General features: G+C 40.4%; 2 protein-coding genes and 1 long non-coding RNA gene across 10 annotated transcripts in view; 2 read left to right on the forward strand and 1 right to left on the reverse strand.

The window, feature by feature from the left end:
• GALNT7 (polypeptide N-acetylgalactosaminyltransferase 7) overlaps positions 1 to 14,783 on the forward strand; it is a 44,123-nt gene extending 29,340 nt beyond the window's left edge. For 3 of the 7 annotated variants that reach the window (XM_083520283.1, XM_083520286.1, XM_083520285.1), the window contains exons 5-12: positions 26 to 105; positions 2,097 to 2,279; positions 4,135 to 4,252; positions 5,718 to 5,840; positions 6,452 to 6,670; positions 7,788 to 7,886; positions 10,480 to 10,608; positions 12,010 to 14,783. In XM_083520283.1, coding sequence (XP_083376409.1) covers positions 26 to 105; positions 2,097 to 2,279; positions 4,135 to 4,252; positions 5,718 to 5,840; positions 6,452 to 6,670; positions 7,788 to 7,886; positions 10,480 to 10,608; positions 12,010 to 12,147 — 1,089 coding nt within the window. In that variant the 3' untranslated portion in view covers positions 12,148 to 14,783. Of the gene's footprint in view, positions 1 to 25; positions 106 to 1,760; positions 1,944 to 2,096; positions 2,280 to 4,134; positions 4,253 to 5,717; positions 5,841 to 6,451; positions 6,671 to 7,787; positions 7,887 to 10,479; positions 10,609 to 12,009 lie in introns of all 7 variants that reach the window. The other 4 variants (XR_014529995.1, XR_014529996.1, XR_014529994.1 and 1 more) reach the window with 3 other exon arrangements.
• A 1,326-nt stretch (positions 14,784 to 16,109) lies between these two features.
• LOC310714770 lies at positions 16,110 to 18,526 on the forward strand. The gene is made up of 2 exons (XR_014530058.1): positions 16,110 to 17,344; positions 17,600 to 18,526. It is a non-coding gene; the product is annotated as an uncharacterized lncRNA (long non-coding RNA).
• On the reverse strand, positions 17,882 to 22,091 carry HMGB2 (high mobility group box 2). 2 transcript variants are annotated; one of them, XM_083520374.1, is made up of 5 exons: positions 21,858 to 22,091; positions 21,245 to 21,428; positions 19,791 to 19,933; positions 19,483 to 19,657; positions 17,882 to 18,991 (listed from the first exon to the last, which is right to left on the reverse strand). In XM_083520374.1, exons 2-5 carry the CDS (start codon positions 21,392 to 21,394, stop codon positions 18,824 to 18,826), a joined length of 636 nt encoding a protein of 211 aa, XP_083376500.1. In that variant the 5' UTR covers positions 21,395 to 21,428; positions 21,858 to 22,091; the 3' UTR covers positions 17,882 to 18,823. The 2 variants fall into 2 exon arrangements, with proteins under 2 accessions (XP_083376500.1, XP_083376501.1); XM_083520375.1 differs by having other exon boundaries at positions 21,960 to 22,057.
• Between the last annotated feature and the right edge of the window lie 123 nt (positions 22,092 to 22,214).

Raw genomic sequence — 22,214 nt, forward strand, 5'->3', positions numbered from 1 at the left:
ATCTCCTTTCCTCTTTGTTTTAAAGGTTTTAATTTACCTTGATGCCCACTGTGAGGTGGCAGTAAACTGGTATGCAGCACTAATTGCTCCTATAGCTAAAGACAGGTAATAATAATCTGCTTATTTTTATACCTCAGAAAGCCTTTAACAGTAGCCTTAACAATTAGTAATTCACCCAGGGCAAGCAGCAGCTCTTTCTGGGTGAGTAACTTTATAGCTCAGGGTGGTCCAACATTCAGTCTGGGGGTCACACATGGCCCTTGAGGTCTTTTTTGGTGACCCCCAGCCCACATGCTGCCTTCCCAAAGCTGGGTAAGTGAGATGCTAGTTAGCCTAGTTAGTACTTTCTCAGCTTTGGGAAGGAGGTGGGAGGGCTCTAGGATCCTGCCAGAGCTTTGCGCTTCCTTCCCAAAGCTTTGCTTAGCTGGCTTTGGACAGGCAGTGCAAGGGCTAGAGGGGTCAGATTTTGGCATTGCTCTCCCCCCTCTTCCACAACAAGTCGATTGCGGCCTACAGGGTCCATATCAAAGTACTCTTGTGGCCCACTTGGTATGAAAAGTTTGAGCCGCATCGTTCCAGCTCATTCTCCAGGCTGCCTGAATAGGCATGATAAAAACTTGCCTGCAGTGCTGTTCTAGTGAGAAAAAGAACTGCATTAAGAAACTCGATTTGTTTTTTAAGCAGTAAAACCAGTGTAAACATCTGCCAAGGTTTGAAAACACTAAATGCACAGCAGATTACACTTACTATGCAAAGTTTTTAATCAGAAAAGTTTTAGGGGATTTGGTCAACTTGGTAAATTGAAAAGGAACAAAGTCTGGAACAGTATATTTGGGGTTCCCCCCTTCCTTATGGCTTTAAGGTGTTGTGGATTGTTAATGTGACCAAAGATACTTAAAACAAGGTATAAAATAATAAACGTCTGTTACGATAAATGTCTGCATATGAGGATTTCCTCTCAAACGTACAAACCAGAACAGTATTTAAAAAGTAAATTCTAGCATATGATGTTCTAACATACTCTTGGTTCTATTCCCCCCTTCCCCTTTTTAAATAATAGAGAACTGTAGTTCAGGTCCTACAGTAGGAGAGCTGATTCTGGCTTTGCCACCTTGCAAGCAAGAAAAGCAGACATCTTCATTTGTGAAATGTTGAAACATATGCAAAATTCAAATGGTTTATTGCCTGGTTTTAAATCATACCTGACCTTTCAAAAACTCTTTCCAGTGGGTTTAAACCAGTGATGGCCAAACTAGGCCCTCCAGATGTTTTGGGACTATAACCCCCAACATCCCTAGCTGTAACAGGACCAGTGGTCAGGGATGATGAGAATTGTAGTCCCAAAACAGCTGGAGGGCCAAGTTTGGCCATCACTAGTTTAAAACAAGCCTTCTGTAAGCAAGACGACAGTCCTCCTTACTCTCAAAGCTTAAGAGAGACAAATATATTCATATTTGCAAAAAGTGAAACACATAGCTTCCATCATTCACCTTGATATTTTGTTATCAGAAATCTGTGAAGGAAGAGGTAGATTGGTGTGTTGATGTTTCTGCTTTCAGCATTAATGTATTCTTAAATAAATTTGACCTCATCCTGCTCATTCATAATCCCCACTCCCCTGCTTTCCTTCTGCAAGAAGAGCACTGTATGTATATGCTATATTTATTGAAGTTATATTGGAATAAAGTGTAAGAGATAGCAGCTGACTTATTGGATTAGACAGCTTAATCTTCTCTCTTCCCCTTCCATAAATGTTTCAGAACTACATGCACTGTGCCTCTAATAGATTACATAGATGGGAATGACTATTCCATTGAACCACAGCAAGGTGGGGATGAAGATGGCTTTGCCAGAGGGGCCTGGGACTGGAGCTTGCTATGGAAGCGTATTCCATTAAGCCACAAGGAAAAGGCAAAAAGAAAATATAAAACTGAGCCATATCGGTAAAGAATGCTGTTTCATTCTATTGATCTTTATAACTCATGCTTATCTAAATCCTTTCATTTTTCCCCTTTCTTTTCCATGAACCATGTGATTCGTTTAAATGTGCCATGTACCTGCTTTCATCCTCACCGCCACCATCCATAATCCTGCAGAACCACATGCACTGTGCCGCTTATAGATGTCATAGATGGCAACACTTATAACATTGTACCCCAAGGGGGTGGTGACGAAGATGGGTTTGCTAGAGGAGCATGGGATTGGAGTATGCTCTGGAAGAGGGTGCCCTTGACCAAACGTGAGAAGGAAATGAGAAAGACAAAAACTGAGCCGTATCGGTAATCACTAAACCACTTACACATTTCTCCTTTTCCTAAGGATGTACTGAACTATTAAATATTTGCATGAACTCTCCAGACCTTTAAAACAAAGCTAACAAAAGCAGATGCTCTGTGGAGATACATCATTCTTTTCACTAATCTGTGGTCAAGCTCTTCTAACATAGCCTTACTAACTCCTTTTGCTCTTCTGTGTCTTGTACTTATATACTCAGTTCTTTCAGCAAAATGTAGGGTGGCTGCTAATTGGATTGTTTAAACGAAACCTGTGGTCTGCCATTATACTTTGATTGTGTTAGAAATTGCTTAGTATCCTTATTTGGTGCTGTATTGTCCTGCCCAGACAGGTGAACTGACATATGGAACTAATTGATAGATATTTACAGAAAGAAAATGCATCGTCCATGTGTCTTTTGTCTAAGTAACCTGTTCTTTTAATGGCGAAGGGAAATGTTATGTTTCTCTGAATTTTTGCCTTTACCTATAAAATGATTTGTTCAAAAACAAAATTTGGCCAGAAAGGACTGAAATTTTTCTAATATACCTACTTCTTCCCCTAAACTAACTAGGCTGCAATTCTGCTTTGGTTCACTTATGCTTCACTAATCCTGCAACTAGAATCCTTTTCATTTCAAAATTTCTTTTTTCCTGTAACCAAAGTAAATGTATTTTTGTATTATTTGAATATGCAATAATGCCATTTTAAGAATTCTGCTACTTTCATTTTACTCTCACTTTATTGTATTTTTGGAACTAATATTCCAAATCATTTTCAAGAAATTATGAAGCTTTGGGCGACACGCACACATTTTTGCTCCCTGACATAAAAAGTTGTGGTTCCTCTCACAGAAATGAGCATATTTTTTTGCATTTATACACTATTAATAAAACAGTTCTAGGAAGGAGGAGGAATCAAATAATTTAAAGTTAAGAGCACAACAGAAATTCATCACTGTACATTTATACTTATTTGCATTTTCATATTTTTATTAGAATATTGACACTGGTTAATGCATGTTATGCAGGTTTTCACATTGGCATCTGGAGAGAAACCTGGAAACCTCCAATACCACTTTTTAAGACCAGAATATAGTCTAGTCCTTATTATTGTAGAGAGAGAAAATGGGTTTGGTTGATAATGGCCAACTGAACCAGAACATGCTGAATGTTTTAAAGACCTAAAATAGTACATAAAGAAAAATTGTCATTGTTCATATTTGTATCCCATCTTTCCTCTGTTTTGCTCAGTATAGCATACATGGGTATGAGTTAATCTAAATATTTTTAATAATAAATTGAATTTTGTTTATACTGAAAGAAAATATAGCCCAGCATCTTAACACTTTGTTCTGAGATGTTGGTTAACTGCTTACAGTTCTGATAATGTCCATTTGGTTTGGTTTTGACCTTTCAGCTGTTCTGAACTTGACACAAACTCTTGGCATATTATGAACCATTTCTCTACAACTGCAAAAAGATTAGGAGTGTTTTTATGACTGTTTTATGATATTTAAAGGAAAACAGGTCATGGAGAAAGGAAGCCTCCAGCCCAGTTCTTTTTTTCCATTCTGGATCACAGCCTCTGTGACTGCTTATAAATTAAAAACAACAAGTTTTGGGACTAAATCATACCAACATTTAGTCTGTACCTTACCTGGTACCTAGGATTCCAAAACGGTTTAGCCTGTTATCTGAACATTGGAGTTCAAACAATTCCTATAAACTTTTTATTAAACACCATTAAAGCTTTATAATTTCTACCTATCAAAAACAATTGTCAGTTGATTCCTACATATAAAAGGGATTCCTTCTGGCCCATGGCATACAAACTGTTAGTTCCTCTTCTCGTTCCTAGGTCACCTGCAATGGCCGGTGGATTGTTTGCCATCGAACGTGATTTCTTTTTTGAGCTGGGTCTCTATGATCCAGGTCTACAAATCTGGGGTGGTGAAAACTTTGAAATATCTTACAAGGTAAGCAACCATACCAAGAGTTGATAACTATCATATTTCAAGTAAATATGTGACCATCAGTCAGCTCAGTTCTTACAAGTTTTTTTTGTTTGGCCCAGGGACAGCAATACTTTCCTTGTTTTCCATCAGCCAACTCCTGATTAGTGCCATACAGACAACTATGTCTTACTGCATTTATTATGTTTATTGCTTTTGAAACTGTTGGGCCTACACCTTGTTTTCTGTGGGGCTCTTCATTCTCAGATGTACCTTTATCAGCAAGGCCATAATGATGCCAAATTCTTGCCTCCTCTGAACCAAAGACTCAAAACTACTAGAGGACACATCTGCCTCACATTTTGGCACATTATCTGTTGACTTAGTGGTTGCTAAAGTAAAGTCTGAGACCTGATTTTATAGATCAATAAGGGTGTAGGTTTTAGTCACTGGCACCTTTTTCATGTAGCCCAGTTTTGCTTGTAATTCTGAGTCTAGAGCAAAATTGGGTTGAATTATTTTGTAGCATGGATAGCCTCTGAAGATTAGATGAGAGAGCTTCAGGTTTGGGCATGCTACATTTCAGCTTTGTTGAAATGACATTGATACTATAACACAATTCCTAGGGACTAAGCACACTGTACATACTAGGACCTGCTTCTGAGCAAACATGCATAGAAGGAAGATCTTAAGAAATATATTGGAAATCTTAGACCTGTGTCTGTGGCTTACTGGGTGGAGTAGAGCAGCTACCACTAGCTTCTTGGTAGATGGGTGGTTGTTGTTTACTGGAAGGGAGAGGGGCCAGGTGGCAGGGAGATTGGCCAACCTCCCTGCCGTCCCACTTCTCCCTCCCAGAAAGCAGTTCACCTGCTGGGAAGCCAGCATAGGAGCTCTGCCCCATCGGCCAAACTGCTTGTGTTCTGCTTTGTTAAATGATCCAGAATAATATCAAATTCTATGCAGCAAAGCAAAATGTTTTGTTTAATGCCTCCTAATAGAGAAAGAAGGTTTAAAATCATACAAACGATAGCTGAGCTTACTGCAGTTTAAGGGATTTACAAATACCACCAGCAAATTCTGAAAAAGTGGTTAAAATTGCTCAAGGTGTTGAAGTGAGTTATTTAATATTTTGATTTAAAACTTAATGGGCACCCTAAAATGACATGAAATATTAAATGAAATTAGTTCCTAATATTATCTGCGGATATAACTTCTAAATTGAATGCAATCCAGTTAAGAAATTACGCAATTTTCAGTGGTGTGCACTAATTATTTGACATTTTTTCTTTCAAATGATATGTAAGGGCTCCTAATACTAAAGGACGGTGGTGGTGGTTATTGACATCTTGCAATGATGCTGAAAGCTTTGAAAAATAATGATAGCTAGTACTATAATTTAATGTTTACAAGTGTTTTATGAGATTTTGAAATTTGTGAATGTGTAATTCTCCCGTTCTCATCTCTTTCAACATATAAAAACCTGCAGATTTGGCAGTGTGGAGGGAGGCTTCTGTTTGTGCCTTGTTCTCGTGTTGGACACATTTATCGTCTCCAGGGATGGCAAGGGAATCCACCTCCAGCATATGTTGGATCATCTCCTACTTTAAAGGTGAAGTTTTATGTCTTTATTTGATTGCTAAATTAAATTAGCATTTGATTGCTAAATTAAAAATCTTAGACACATTCAAATCTATACCTTTTTCTCTTCCCTAGACATGTTTTCTAACTGAATGAAAACATGTAATTTGATTTAAAAAAACACACACCTAAGTTAGTTGTGTGTGTGCGCGCGCATTTGTGTATCTGTAGAGCCACTCACTAATCCCATGGTTTCATAACTGGATAACCATGTTGAGGGCTGCTTAGTGTTCTTCACCTCCTAACCAAAAAGAGCAACATTTTATTTTATTACTAAATTTGGGAGCTTTTAAATTATATCTGTATTCCTGAAGGTGTCTTTATTTTTTAAATATAGAAAAGCACACACGTAATACCAGCATTTTGTTCAATTAAAGTTGATATAAATATGAATGCTGTATAAGAATTTTCCTTTAACGTTCTGGGAAATGAAACTACAGTGTGTTATCAAAAGATTTACCCACAAATGAAGTGTGTGCGCACATAAAGTGATAAAGAGAAAGCCTAGCCACAATTACCCATGCTCTGGTAAACTCTTGTTTGGGTTATTGTAAAATGAATTCGGTATATTTTTTCCCACAGAACTACGTCCGAGTTGTGGAGGTCTGGTGGGATGAATACAAAGATTACTTCTATGCTAGTCGTCCTGAGACAAAAGCACTAGCATACGGTGATATATCTGACCTGAAGAAATTTCGTGAAGATCACAAGTGCAAAAGTTTTAAGTGGTTTATGGAAGAAATAGCTTATGATATAACTTCTCACTATCCTTTACCACCTAAAAATCTGGAGTGGGGAGAGGTAAGTACAGTTTTTGCAGATCCATTCCTTGATACAAGTCATTATTTCAGGTGTCCTGAGCTACAGCAGCCACAAAGAGTCCTATTGCCCTTGTTCTTCCAGTCCAGAATTAATTATAGGAAGGACTAGTGTGCGCTGGAAAAACAAGGGGGATAGGAATCTCTTTGTGGCAATATTCAGGGAAGGAACCAGCACATTCAAATTCTAAAACTGTTTAGTTTAGATCTGCATGAATTACTTAAGAGTCCCAGGGCTTATGAACAAAACAGTAAGTTGATGTGAAATCAGTCCAGATTTCAATATAGGAATTGGCAAAAAAAATATTAGTACATATGTACATTTAACTTGAAGTTGACTGGGTTAAATGTGAACAGTGGACACAGAGAAGATAAAAAGTTGCAAGAATGCAAAAAAAGTGACACTGTTTAAGTTGCTAGCATGAAGATGGAAAAAGAAAGAAGAATCCAGCTCCTACTTGATTATTTTTCTCAGTGTCGTAACTTCCTGTGTGCTAATCTGCTACTGACTCACTTGAAAGATTCGTTATCTCCTCATTCAGCAGAGCAGGGAGAACTCATCTTCCTTGCTCTGGCATGTGTGCAAGCTTCTAGCACTGCTGATTTTCTCCCCTTCTCTGCCCCCCGCCCGGTGCGCACACTGCACCATACCCAAATCTGCTCCAAAGATTGGGTGAAACTCCTGTAACAATGTTAGGGAATATGCAGTGGGGGGAGAGGTACCGCCATACAAGGAAAACTCCTTGCAGAGACAACTGAAAGATTTAGCTTTATGTGGAATACAATCCACTGAACTCTCCTTGCTAACTATATTTACTTATAGGAAGGCTATGTACCCCAAGCTCCAGTTCTGCTGTACCTTTTTGTATAGTATACCAAAAGGGTGCCCATGACATCCATTGGTATAGCGGATTTTTTTCCTTCTAATAGTTATCAGTATTCTGACTCCAGCACATTATGTTGAGGTCTTTGGTGAGCTGTGTGTGTCATTTCAGAAATCTCTGTACAACTACATAATACTTTTTTCATAAGCAAGTTATTAGCTTCCTAATTTTATTTTGAAATGTTTAGCTACAGTATTAATTATACATGTGTTTCAGATCAGAGGCTTTGAAACTGCTTACTGCATAGACAGCATGGGGCATTCCAATGGGGGCTTTGTGGAACTTGGACCATGTCACAGAATGGGAGGAAATCAAGTAAGTAGTCTCAAAGCAAGATCTTTGGAATTACGAGGAATGCCAAAAGATTAAACTTTTTGCCTGTGGATTTTCCAGTGAGCCAGTGTGTGAGCCAGTGTGGTGTAGTGGTTAAGAGCGGTAGACTCATAACCTGGTGAACCAGGTTCATGTCTCCGCTCCTCCACATGCAGCTGCTGGGTGACCTTGGGCTAGTCACACTTCTTTGAAGTCTCTCAGCCCCACTCACCTCACAGAGTGTTTGTTGTGGGGGAGGAAGGGAAAGGAGATTGTGAGCCGCTTTGAGACTCCTTAGGATAGTGGTAAAGCGGGATATCAAATCCAAACTCCAACTCCTCCTCTTCTTCTTCCATCGCTATAAACAGTACTAAATTAGTTGAAGCACAACTTTACACACACACACACACACACACACACACACACACACACACAGAGCGAGAGAGAGTGCACTGGGAGCTGTCATGTGTGTGAAGGCCACTACTGCATTATCACAATAAAATTATAAATCATATTACTGAACCACCCTGGGTTCCTTAGAGAGGAAGGACAGGATATAAATTAAATAATAACCATTATTTTAAATTGTTTTACATAGGGAACTGTTGTGGATCACAAAAGCATTGTTGATGGCTCAAATTTAGATACTATTTGTGCTTATTTCTACGTTTCCTCCCCAGCCCCTTGTACCTTCTGAAAATCTGCTTGGGGGATTAGGGGCTCCTATGGAGCAATTTGGGGCAGCTTTAGGGAGAAAGGAGAATCACCAAAAAATTCTGCCTCCTCCCCTCCACCAAATGGATCAAAAGCTTTCTGTAGATGGAAGGAAAAGGAACCTTTCTGTTCATGGATCAGTTGTTATATTTTGGGTATATATTGTGTGTTGTTCTAAACTACTCTGAGTGCAATGTTTACCCAAAAAAAGTGGTATACAAATAAAGTGACTATGACTACTATAAATTTTAGGATAAAACAATATATAAAAACCTAAAAACACATATATGCTAGGGGAAGTCCAAATCTATATTCATAACATTTATTCATTTTATTTAAAAGCATTTCTAGACAGCTTAATATGTTAAAATCCCCAAGGGGTATACAAATATGAGAGTCTAGCGTAACTGTATTTCCAATCAGTGTCACCCAGCTAGCAGTGAAAAGTTTCTATTGGCAGAATGAGAATGGAAGCATTTTTTCAGCATTTCCCCCTGCAGCCTCCTTGTGACTTCTCTAAATCTGCTCCAGAGAGACCTCCAACTCTCTGGAGCCAATTTAGCAGGGTGCTGCTTTGGGAAGAGAGAATTGCTGAAAATTGCTTCCTCCCCTTTCCAGCTCATGGAAGCCTCCTATCAACTAAGCATGAATACATCCCCATAGTCAGCCTTTCATGATGGGAGTTTCAGCAACATACAACTCCTTTCTTCTCCTTCTACCATCACTTCATACCATAGCTGATGAGTGCTGTTGGGATTCAGACCAGTAGCCCTGACTTCTGTGATTCATTCAACTCATTACTGGTATTGAAGGCCAGTGTTTGGAATGCTGATGTTTAAATCAGAAGACATGTGAGCTGGCTTCTGATGAACAATGCCATTTTCCCCTTTTGACCCTAACATTTGCTCACAGTTCATGTTGTCTGACCAATCCAAAACGTATTGTAAACCGCTAAGAGGCTTTATTACAATCAAGGGAAATGTTGTTGTTGTTGTTTAGTCGTGTCCGACTCTTCGTGACCCCATGGACCAGAGCATGCCATATATTAGTTTTGCTAAATACAGATAAAATGTTACGATTATTGGTGCTCAGCAAATTTTAGCTCCTTCCAGTTGCACAGCTTACTGTTTCCAAATCAAGAAAGCAATATTGGACCCACTTACCTGCAGATGTAAGCAATACAGTGGTGCCCCGCAAGAAGAATGCCTCGCAAGACAAAAAACTCGCTAGACGAAAGGTTTTTCCGTTCGCGATTTGCCTCGCAAGACGAATTTCCCCTATGGGCTTGCTTCGCAAGACGAAAACGTCTCGCGACTTTTTTTCCTTTGACTAAAAACAAAGACATGTTTTGTTTATAAAGTTAATTTATTTTCCCTTAAATTTTTGAACTGCTCTTTACAGTATGTGTGACTTTAAAGAGCAGTTAATAAACTGTTGTACCAAATTTGGCTTTGTTTGGACTTTTTTTGACCATAGGAACGCATTAATTGATTTTCAATGCATTCCTATGGGATTTCGTGCTTCGCAAGACGAAAAATTCGCTAAACAACAAAAATTGCGGAACGAATTAATTTCGTCTTGCGGGGCACCACTGTACCTCAATCACTGATAAGCATGACCACATGACAGAGCATTGTGATGGACCTTGTGTATCCTTAGGTCATGCTGGGGCTTACTTCTGAGCAGACAATGTACTGTGCTTGTCTGTAAAAGTCTCTTGCCTTCAGTATACTTCTAAAAAGCAAAAGACAAGTATATTGAATAATTGTAATATTGCTTCTGAGCAGTATCATTTTTAACATGTCAGTTATTACTTTAGCATTTCAGCAGTTACTGGTATAAAATATATAGTGGTTTTTAATGTTATATTTTTTCCTATTAGTTGTTCAGAATTAATGAAGCCAACCAGCTCATGCAGTATGACCAGTGCTTGAGTAAAGGACCTGATGGCACCAAAGTTATGATTACACACTGCAATCTAAATGAATACAAGGAGTGGCAGTACTTCAAGGTATCTAATCAGTGATATGAATTTTCATCTTGTGAGCGATCTGTGTACTGAAGAATCTTATAATTACTTTTCTTGCTTTCAATGATGGAGAAATAAGATTTGGGGATATCTGGCAAAGTTTTTCTTTCAAAAGTATCCAGCTCAAGCAACAGTGCAAAGTTTATGTTATTGTAAACATAGGAGCCATATTGGAGGACACAAAAGATGGAAACTTAAGTGCACAGATGAGATAATATATCTTACCTCTTTGTTGGTACTTTCTCATCTTCTCTTCTACCAGAAAACAAATACATTGGGATAGACTAGCCAGGGAGTATATACAGAACTTAATTGACCTCTAGCAATTAATGAACAGAATCTCTCTGAGCACGATCAGGTGGATTTCCTTCCCAGCTGAATGAAAACAGCTCTTCCACCCTCACCTCAGGTTGGGAGTCAAGATTCACACTATCTCAGCTATGAATATAATTTCCAGAGAGACTTGAGCCTTAACATATAGAAGGATGGGGATAAGGGAAAGCATGTCAATAGGGTCTGGGCAGGGGGAGAACGAAGGGGCACAGGAAGAAGAAAAATTGCTAAACTGGAATACAGAGGGGGCGTTAAAATGATATTAGGTAAGAGTGGTTGATATATTGTCTGAGACATGACTGGAGCAGGGGAGCAAAGAAGGGTACAGGAAAGAATATTGGAGTAACTGATGGCCTACAGCACATAGGGGAAAGGTGACCAGGAAAAGAGAATGTTCATGTTCTCTCCCCACCACCACCACCTTCCCTTTACTGGCCGAGGGAGCCGGGGTACAACTTCCGGGTCATGTGGCCAGCATGACTAAGCCACTTCTGGCAAACCAGAGCAGTGCACAGAAACGCCGTTTACCTTCCTGCTGGAGCGTACCTATTTATCTACTCGCACTTCGTGCTTTCAAACTGCTAGGTGGGCAGAAGCAGGGACCAAACAACGGGAGCTCACTCCATCACGGGGATTCAAACTGCCGACCTTCTAATTGGCAAGCCCTAGGCTCTGTGGATGGGAGAGATCACCAGCCCATGCCTTTTGAGCAGTTGATTGTGGTGACCTATCCCAGACACTGTGGCTTCAGAAACTGTTGTGTCCCTCCCTCTCTCCCCCTCACACCCCCTGCTCATAAATTTAAACCCTTAGTTATATATGAGCAAGGTTACCACAGATACTCTAATCATCTAATGAGTTGATATCTGCAATGTCTGAAACCCTTTATATAAAGGGTTTCTGGTAACTTTGTTCATATATAAATAAATAAAATGTATTAATCATTTTCAAGGCAAACCATATAGCAACTGATAAGAACGGTAGTTTCAGTAGGACTTGGCAGATTGTTCTTGGGAAGTAACAGCTTTTTGCTTGCTTCTTGTTTTGCAGAATCTACATAGATTTACCCATATCCCTTCAGGAAAATGTTTGGACCGTTCAGAAGTTCTACACCAAGTGTTTATTTCAGAGTGCGACTCAAATAAAGCAACACAAAAATGGGAAATGAACAATATCCTTAATGTGTAGACAAAATAAGCCCAGACCTACCTATGACAAGTTGAATTCATATAGGACTGAAGATAGCCTGAAAACTGCTGCAACTATTAACTTCGTACAGCTGCGAGCCTGGAACCTCTTGCTCTAGATGAAGGACGTAGATGGACAGTGATAGATTTATCAACTTGCAGTTGATGTTTACAAAAACTGCTCTTACCTTAAACTTTAATAGATGTTTACATCTCTCTCTTTTTTCTTTCGTTTTTAGGATGTTTTTGTTTTATGGTGCGTTAGTTAATAACTGAATGTGCTTTTGACTTTGTTTCTCTTTTACTAGGAGCAAAGCTAAAAGCACCAACTTGGATCTGTAGCGGGAAGTTGTTGGCAGTCATGCAAAGGGTGCTTTTCTGCACCATCTTCTGGTGACAGCCTCCACCCCAAAAGCCCCTCCTGATGGCTGGAGGAACTTCTGGAATGGCTTTTTGAGTGGCATAAAGGGCTGCGAATTGGCAGCTTCCCATGTGTGCATAAGTGCCATCCACTTGCGCACAGGCAGGGGAATTGGATCCAAGCATGTTGTTGTCTTCTTTGGGATTACACTCAGGGGTCTGCAGGCAGTTTTTATTTTTTTAAACATTCACACTTGAAAAAGGTTGGAGTAACCAGACTTTGCTATAACGTGGTGATTATCAACCTGTTGTACGTTGTTTTGATTTTACATCTTACCAAGCACTGCCACAGGTTTTTTAGCCAAGGTGGCCTTCTTTCACAGTCATGCTGCTTTTTTGAAAGGTGAATTTTCAATGTATTTAGTGCCTCTTTAATTTTTCCTCTGTAGTTCACAAGAAGAAGAAAAATCATCATAGAACAAGTTAGTCAAAGTGTCTCCTTTTTTAAAATAGGGATGAGTTGGTAAAGCTCTTGTGGTTTAAGATATTGCCAAATTTACAATAACACTCCTTATTTCATATGGTTAAGGGCAACAAATTGAGACACAAGTCATAACAAGGATACTGTGAGAGGAACCTGAAATAGTAATGCTAAAGCTTCACTGGAACCTTTGGAAAGAAGGTTGTAGTTAGTATATACTTAGTAGCACTTAAATCCATGAGCCACTTGTGTAAAATAGCATTGAAGTAGCTTACATCTTCTGTGTTACAGTATATAGCTGAAACTGAAATTTAGCACTAAGTGATGCATTCAGTGGAAGTGAGCACTCCAAACTGCAACTAAAAAAAATTCAAGCACTAACTTCCCTGCTGTATCATGCCTTACGAAACTTCTGTATATGTCAAAATTGAAATATGTGTACATCTGCACAATGTAGAACAGTAAAATTGATCCAATTCACTTTCCTTGTGATAAATGGGAATCTCAGAAGAACTGGATTAAAAAAAAAAGAAATCAAAATTATTTTACAAGCACTCGGCATGTAAAGGGATATTGTCAACTAGCTAAAGATCCATACATATATAGATTAGAAATGAGCAAATGGGAATTGAAGGTGAATTCAAAGGCTCTCTTCCTTCCTCCAAAGAATTAGAATGTTTAAACTTCAGGATTGTGTTATGACTCCAAATTATATAATGACGCCATGGCATGAACAGAAAATGGAAAATAAAGATACTGAAAAGATAAAAACTAAGGGAAAGTTTCTTAAAACATTTGTGCTGAATATTACCCTAAACATGGCGGGGGAGGGGGGAGATAATAAATGATACCTGCTTCAATATTTAATCCAATTCAAAGGCAGAGATACTAAGAGGTTTGGTATTAGTTTCTGGCCCCTGCTGTACAGTTAGGCACACCTGAATTCTACTGAAATCAGCTAGGTTCATATGCATGTGACTCTGCAGGATTTTTAGCTCAAAATTAAACTCGATGATTTGATTAAATTCCCATAGTATTAACTCCTTGATCTTCACTCAAGCAACTCCTAAAAGTGAGCAATGGAGATGCTTCAGTTACAAGGCCAAATTTTAGTTTAGGTATAGCTTAGTGTTCTGTTATAACATTTAGTAAACCCAAAATTCTGGCCTTAACAAAGGCCTGCTACATATAGTTTGGAATCTTTAATTATTTCTTTGGTGTTGATCTTTTGGGCCTCCTCTGAAAGGTGTGAATAATTAAATTAGAAAATGGAGGAAGAAATAAAAAGGATAATAAGGGTGTGGGTACATTTTATTGTTTGTATGTATGAAAACAGATTTTCATTTTCTTTGTTGGACAGAGGTTAATTTAATCACATTACTATGCATAAATGAAAGATTGCACATCGATTGTGCAGGCGCGTGTGTGTATCAAATGGGTATTGTGTGCAATTACATTAAAATCCAATACTGTATGTGAATATGGATCTGTATTTTTAAACTCCAAATCTTACAAAACAACATAAACTGTTACTCCTAATGACTTTTCCTACTGTAACCTGCTTTTTGAAAAGTAGATTCCATATCCTTGCTTTGTAAGTTGATCACTATGCATTTCTACACATTTTATAAATTTGATTTATGCAGATTTTGATACACTGTATGTTTCTGTAAAGACTGTATAAATCTTCAAAAGTTTTAATAAGGATGAAACTTGGGTATCTTGTGTATATCTTAATTCTGGGTTGCTTGTTTTTTAGGTGAAGAAAATAAATTTTAACTTGTGGGTTTATTATATATTTGCACCAAAAACTTCTTTTTCTAATCACGTTCCTATTGAATCAAAACGCCTTTAGAGTGTACGTATGTAGTGCATACGTAATTGTTAAATAGAATCCTTTCATTTTTCTTGCTTGTTCCCTAACATAAGTAAGCAATCCTTACTCTCAGCTAGAATAGCAGTGAGACTAAACAGAGCCAGAACCACAGCAGCACCTGCAGGTCTGCTTCTTGTGCTTAGTGTGGCAGGTTGGGAAGTAATAAAAAATGTGGGTTCCTGTGTGCCAGCTTCAGCAGAGCAGTCCTGATAGGCCCTACCTGAATCAGATTAGCATCCAGTGGATCCTTGAATGGTCCAATTCCATACACAAAATGCCCCATTCCAGGCCTTTCCACTGGTGGGAATACCATTGTTAGTAGCTTCTACACACCCGTCTTTGATAGGTGCAGTGGTGGCCTCAAAGCCCAGATGAGCTCAACAGAATTAGGCAGTGAGATACTACTGCCACTTTCTAACCCCTTATGCTACTACAGATCAGGGGTTAGGATTGCTCTGCTTATCTTGTAGGCAATAGATAATAAATACCGCATATTGGTCCACCTTATAGGCTCAAGTAGTTAGCTGCATGAGGAAATTCCTGGAAAAAAGGATGCTGCAATGATGTTCACCTACAAAAGCATATAGCATTTCTCTTAAGTGATATGGCAAGGTTTACGATGCCATTCTTCTGCCAACCTAGCAGTTCAAAAGCATACCAGTTCAAGTAGATAAATAGGTACTGCTACTGCGGGAAGGTTGAGTGTTTCCATGTGCTCTGGCACTCGTCAGTCCTCCGTGTGCCAGCAGTGATTTAGTCATGTTGGCCACATGACCCAGAAAGCCGTCTGTGGATAAATGCCGGCTCCTTCAACCTGAAAAGCAAGATGAGCGCCGCACCCCAGTCACCTTTGACTGGACTTAACCATCCAGGGGTTCTTTACCTTTACCTATTCCGCCTTTATGGCAGGTTTAGGAAAGTGTTAAAGCCTTGAGGATTCTGCTTCCAGATTCATCTTTTCTGAAGATCAGTATAAAAGGAAAATTTGTTCCTAGCAGAGTTCAAGGAAGATACGCCATGCAAATGTTGCTTTCCTTCTTTTAAAAACTGATTTTTCTTAGTTTCCATATTTTGAGTGTGTAAACAAGTCTAGAAGCAGAGTATTTTAGGCCAACCGATGCTTATATTGCTGTAGCAACCAATACTTATTCCAGTGTCATGAGGCAACTTGCCAACTTTTAGGATGCACTCTTCCTCTTCCAAAATTTAAGGTATGAAGACACAGTAACACTGCAAGTCTAGGTCAGGTCAGATACCCCTGAGCAGCTATGCTGTGCACAAGATTTGATGCAAGTTGTAAAGTCCTGCAGTAGAATGACTGATTTAAATTGTATGTGGGGATCACATTTTTGAGTGCTCTAGTTGACACATCACTCTCAACAAGTAGTAGCTAGCAGAACAGGAAACTAGTTCTTTTGTTCTGAACTTTCAATAAAGCATCGAAGTATGGCACACCTTCACCTATAATCTCAAATTCAATCTTACCACCTCATACAGCTTTGTGCACAGAGCAGATCTTATGTAAGAGTGCATGCTGAAGATCACTTAAATGCTATGGCATAGCTATTCTGAAACCATTGAAGTAGCATGTAAAACAGTCATACCAGTAGCATGACCAAAGGCCTAGAGATAATATTGCCAGCACTATTCACTGCCAGAACCTTTAATTGATGCTTTGTATCTACTGTGTCAATGCAGTAACGAGGGTTAAAAGTAGGATTTTCTGTGTCAGCCCAGGCTCTGTATTGAGGACCTACAGAATAAAAGATCTAGCTACTACAAAACAATATTCTTAAGTTAAAACTAGGAAAAGTTTCCAAGACATTAACCAGTGGCTTTGCATCATTAGCAAGCTATGGAAATGTATTAATGTAGCAGTCTTGAAGGCAATAAAACAGCCAAATAGTTACATTTTTCATTTAAAAGATCTGATGTAAACATCAGTGCCAAGTAGTCTTGCACAGGGACAGGAAACCTTTTCAACTGTGTTCCATCCCTTTTGTAGGCAACCTGCATGTTTGGCTGGAGGAAAGTGAGTTTTGTACAGAAACTACGATACTTCCCAGCCACAAGAGTGTCTCCAAGCAAACGAAGTATTACTGCAGTTCAGTATCTCTGTTCACTGACTTGATTCCAGTCATGCAGAAGCACTCAAGGAGGGCAAGGAGCAGATAACGAAGCAGCATGACTTGGAATCTGGAGGCCATTTAAATCCCAGGCCTGAAGTTCCCCAATCCTAGTCTAGAATCATCTTTACACCACTACCTATGAAAGCTTGTCTACAAGCAAGAATGCAGTAATGGCTCCTGTACTGCACTATATTGAGGAGTCCCCTAGCTACAATGAGCCAGTTTTAATCTCCAACATCCCCCAAAAGCTTCTGATAAAAAAATAATTTTTGGAAGACTAATCATGCAATACAGTATTTCTGGACAACTTTGTCAAAAGAAAGGCCATGTATCTGATTTATAGGAATTAAGTGTTTCCTTATACAGTGGTGCCCTGCAAGACGAATGCCTTGCAAGACAAAAAACTCGCTAGACGAAAGGGTTTTTTGGTTTTGCGTTGCTTCGCTAGACAAATTTCCCTACGGGCTTGCTTTGCAAGCCGAAAACATCTTGCGCTTTTTTCTTAAAGCCGCTTGAAGAGGCGCAGTTGCGACGGACCGTGTTTCGCAAGACGAAAAACATCGCAAGACGAAAAGACTCGCAGAACGAATTATTTTCGTCTTGCGAGGCACCACTGTACAACTATGGACCTGACACACAAGCAATATTTGTAACTTAAAATGGGAAGCCCCCAACACAGAACTCAGTGCAGCATATTTAAAGCACATTTTCAAAAAGGTGCACTTCATACTACAGCCTTAATGGGGGCTAGCATTAAGGGAGAACCTTAGGGAGTTAAGTGGCTATTCCTTACCTTCTACATGTGCCACACTAACCTCAAATCAAGCAACATCCAAAACCAACCCATGGCTGTATCATGCCATTGTTGCACAATAAATCAACTCATCTCTAATGTGGCCAAATTTGACATTTTAATTTTCTCCTACAGACTTTTTAGGTCTGATCTTACACAAGATTTTTCATACTACAAGCCCCACTCCAGAGTACCACTTTAAGAGGCATGTGATACACAGTCCTAGTTATGCAGAGGAACATTTGCAATGCTGTACAACTGGGAGCGGGGAACCTCTGGCCCTCCACATGTTCCTGAATAACTACCATCAGCAGAGTCAGGGAAGGGAATTGCTGTTCAACATATGAAGGGCCACAGGTTGCCCACTTCTGCTTTATGTGAAAGTTGCTTGTAATTACTCCAGTCTCAAAAGTTGCAACATGAAATAAGTCTAACATGGCTTCTCTAAGTCAGCCTTCTCCAACCCTCATGCCTTATTAATATTCTGGACAAATGTCCTTAAATCCAGAAAGAGTAAACTGTCAAGGAAAATGAGTTGCAGCTCAAATATTTTTGAGCATACCAATTGAGAGAAGGCTGCTTTAAGGTTACCTTACCCTTCATGACGTTACCACAGGCATATACTATAATTTCCAACTGTTTAAGCAAATTAACACTACAGTATAGTAACAAGAATAATGTACATCATTTTATTACAAAATTGTTAAAAAAGTAATACAATGCAATAGTATGCAAGACAAGGTTGACTACCAATTTTACTACCATTTTTTTTAACTCTGCTCAAAATCAAGCTGTCACTGAATCCAAAGAACCATTAAATATGCCTGAACATTTGACAATATCAGCTTTTAAAAATCTAACAGTAGTGGCATTCAGCTACTACTTACATTAGAATACAGGTCTCCCTACAATCACATTACCTATACACAATTCTGTACAGTTTTTATACTGAAGCTAACAATGAGCTGCACTCGACTTCACATTCTTAGCAAAATCATTGACTTTTGAGCACAAAATCTTTACAGCAGCTTTATAACTTCACTCTTCGTCTTCATCTTCCTCCTCCTCCTCATCTTCCTCCTCTTCTTCGTCTTCTTCCTCGTCATCATCTTCTTCAGGTTCTACTTTCTTCTTGGAGCCTGCTGGCCTACCTGGACCTTTCTTTCCTGCATCACCCTTCCCCTTGGCACGATATGCTGCAACATCCTGCAACAGCAATGCAAAATTTAGTTTGAAAAAGCACATCCTCAGAAAGATAAATTGGGATTTCTTCCCATTTGTTCTTTGGGTTGCTTCCCGACACTTTCAAAACATGCTCACAGCATCTATCACTCTCCCCATGGCAATCATCCTTGCTGCCATGTCCCTTAACAACAACATATAATTTAAGACTATGAACCTTAAAAACAGCAAGCGATGCTACTGGAAGACTTTTGCTTTTTACTGAAACCAGTTACTTTTGCAGTTTTCCGCCAAGAGAGCTGTTCTTTAGGTGGTCTTCTAGTAGTGTTCTCAGGGCCAGTACCATTTAGCCTCACCAGTAGAAACTGTACCCTCAGGCTATTTTCTAGGTCATTACTGTACCAACATTAACTTTTGCCAAATAATCAACACTAATTTTCAGTTGGCAATTCATGGTCCCAAATAGTTAAACCATAATGCACATGATTAACAGAAAACTAAAAGGAACACATTACCTTCTCATACTTCTCCTTTAGTTTTGCTGCCTTCTGCTCAAAGGGCTGTTTGTCTTTTGCTGTTTGCTCAGACCACATTTCGCCTAGTTTCTTTGCTGTATCACCAATAGACAAACCAGGGTGGTCACTTTTTATCTTTGGGCGATGCTCAGAACAAAACAGGAAGAAAGCAGATCTACAGGATGAACAAAGACACTATGTCAGGCAACTTGGCATGATTTCAGATTTAAGGGGATGATAGAAATGTTCCACTCATTTTGAAATTAACTTACATGCAGACCAAAAAATCATATCTTTGATAAACTTACGGTGGTCTTTTGGGGGCGTTGGGGTCCTTCTTCTTCTTCTTCTCCCCTTTAGGAGGAATATAACTTTTCATCTCCCTATCATAGCGAACTTTGTCACCCTTTGCCATGTCTTCAAACTTGCCCTTTTCTTTTGCTGACATTGTCTGTAGGGAGGGGGAAAATGGGTGTTAAAACCACATATATTTAAGGTTTGGGGGCCTTGGCAACAACCAACCACTAAATAGAGAGAGCAACATCTCCACATATTATATACGTTAAGAAAAACTGCAACAATATACTGGAAGTCAACGATAAGGCAGGCACCATATCCAAACAAGCCAATTTGTTTTTTTCCACTATGCTACTTCCTATTTTTCCAGATTTGCTTTAAAGCCTTTTGTTTAGCTACAGCCACTAGAAAGGAAAAAAATGAATTCCTGCCAAACAATGGTTGTAAGAATGAGTTGGGACTTACAGAATTCTCATACAACCGATGAGTACAAGCATTTATTACAAGTCCAAGAATGGGCAAAATAATATTCTGTTCCTCCCACAGACCATATAGAAGACATTCCTTTTCCAATATCCCAGAAACTGCCTGGAACAAATATACACATATCTAACATTTATTAATATTTCTTGCTGATTTAAAGTGGGGAAGGCTTAAGTAAAACTACACTGCCAAACCTACAGTTGGTATGTGAACCTCCTCATAACATATTCCAGTTACTTTTAATTGTAGTTTAATGAGAATGTGAAGGAGGCACGGGCAAGAAGGTGCAAAAGTTAAGACATCCAGTAGGTGGCCATTTTCAATCTGCTTAACTTTAGCAAATTTGCTTTAGCAAATTTAGCAAACTTTAGCAAATCCTGGCAATCTGCAAGTTTGTCCCGAAGAGCTGAGGAGTTCAAAGAGTATTATGGAAATACTCAGAACATCCAATAGTTTTCTGTAATGTACTGTAATGAAAAGTGAAGCATTTTAACGTGGGGAGTAGGAGATACAATTTGGCAAACGTGGTTTGGAAGTAGCTTAAAAATGCACAGCAGCTTTATTGTTGCAACATTTCAAAGAACTCTCCTTACAAATTTACGGGCGGGGTTTCACCATGCCTTTTAAAAAAACATGCTAACAGCCTAGTAAACTTTGAACTTGCTCTATTCCTTCCATCCCCGCTTACAAAACCCAGCCGCTCCTGCAACTTCGCACTGTTAGAAACTGCGGCCGCCGAAAAAAGCTCGGCAAGGGGGTGGAGGAGGAAGGGAAGCTGTTTATCAGGCGGGCCCGCTGGCAGGCCCGACTCCAGCTCCGTTCCCGCCTTTTAAGTCCTTGGGCGGGCGCGAGCAACTGCAACGCGCGCCAACGCCGCTGGGAGGGGGAGGGGGGAGCTTGCTGGGAGGCGGCGCCTAGCCGAGCAACGCCAGGCGAGGCGGGCGGGCCCTAGCTGGGCCTGGCCGAGCCGCTTCTTGCTTACCCGCCATTTCTCGGAGCATTTCTTGGAGAAGTCGGAAAAGTTGACCGAAGTGTCCGGGTGCTTCTTCTTATGCTCCTCGCGGCACGTTTGCACGAAATAAGCGTACGAGGACATCTTGCCCCGGGGCTTGTTCGGGTCGCCTTTGCCCATGGCTGCGGCAACGGTCCCTGATCGGTGGGAAAAGCTGGGTGGGTTGGGGGGGGAGGGGAAAAAAAGAGGGAGGGAAAATTAACGAGTAAGCAACGAGGAAAAGAGGCAGCGGTCGCTTACAATGAGGTTCGCATTCCGGGCCTTCCTCCCCTGGCGGCCCCCCCACGGCCTGTGGCGACACTTTCCCGCCCAAACTACGTCGCCCCCCCCTCCTCCGCGCCTCACCACGAACCGCTCTTTCGAGGCTTCTTCACGGGCCTCGGAGAGGCTAGAAATTCATTCCTCCCCTCGCGCAAACTCTTTCCTGCCCGAAAAACCCCCGACGCCTTCGCCCCCTCAGCCTGCCCCACGGCTCCCGGGTCGCGTCAGCCCCAAACAGCCCAGTCACCGTTTCTCAGCCGCGCCCCAGAGCTCAAGCCGCCCCAGCCCCGCTTTTCTAAGAAAGGGTGGGGGTAAAAATTACACGTTTGTGGTACTTAGCCCCTCGCCTGGTGGAGCTGAGGAAGAGAAGCAGCGGCCGTTGGCGACGTCGAGAGAGGGGGGTCAAGGAAAACGCACAGATCACCTTCCTTCGCCGCAGTCGAATGGGTCGTTTCCAACGCACTTGATAGCCTCTTGTTTTCCACAGCCCTACCCGCCACAGCAACTTTACCCGCAAAGCTCGCGGCGGGGCCCGCCCCTTAAGCTCTCCGATTGGCTGCCCAGCTGGTTTGAACCTCGTCAAGCCTCGCCCCCGCGCCTTTCGGAGCAGGCGATTGGCTGAGGGCTCATTCGACGCCGCCAGCAGAAGTCGCTGTGTTCGGTCGAGAAAGGGGGCGGG

The sequence above is a fragment of the Podarcis liolepis genome (genome assembly GCF_965112155.1).
Source record: "Podarcis liolepis genome assembly, chromosome: 9".
Taxonomy (NCBI): Eukaryota; Metazoa; Chordata; class Lepidosauria; order Squamata; family Lacertidae; genus Podarcis; species Podarcis liolepis.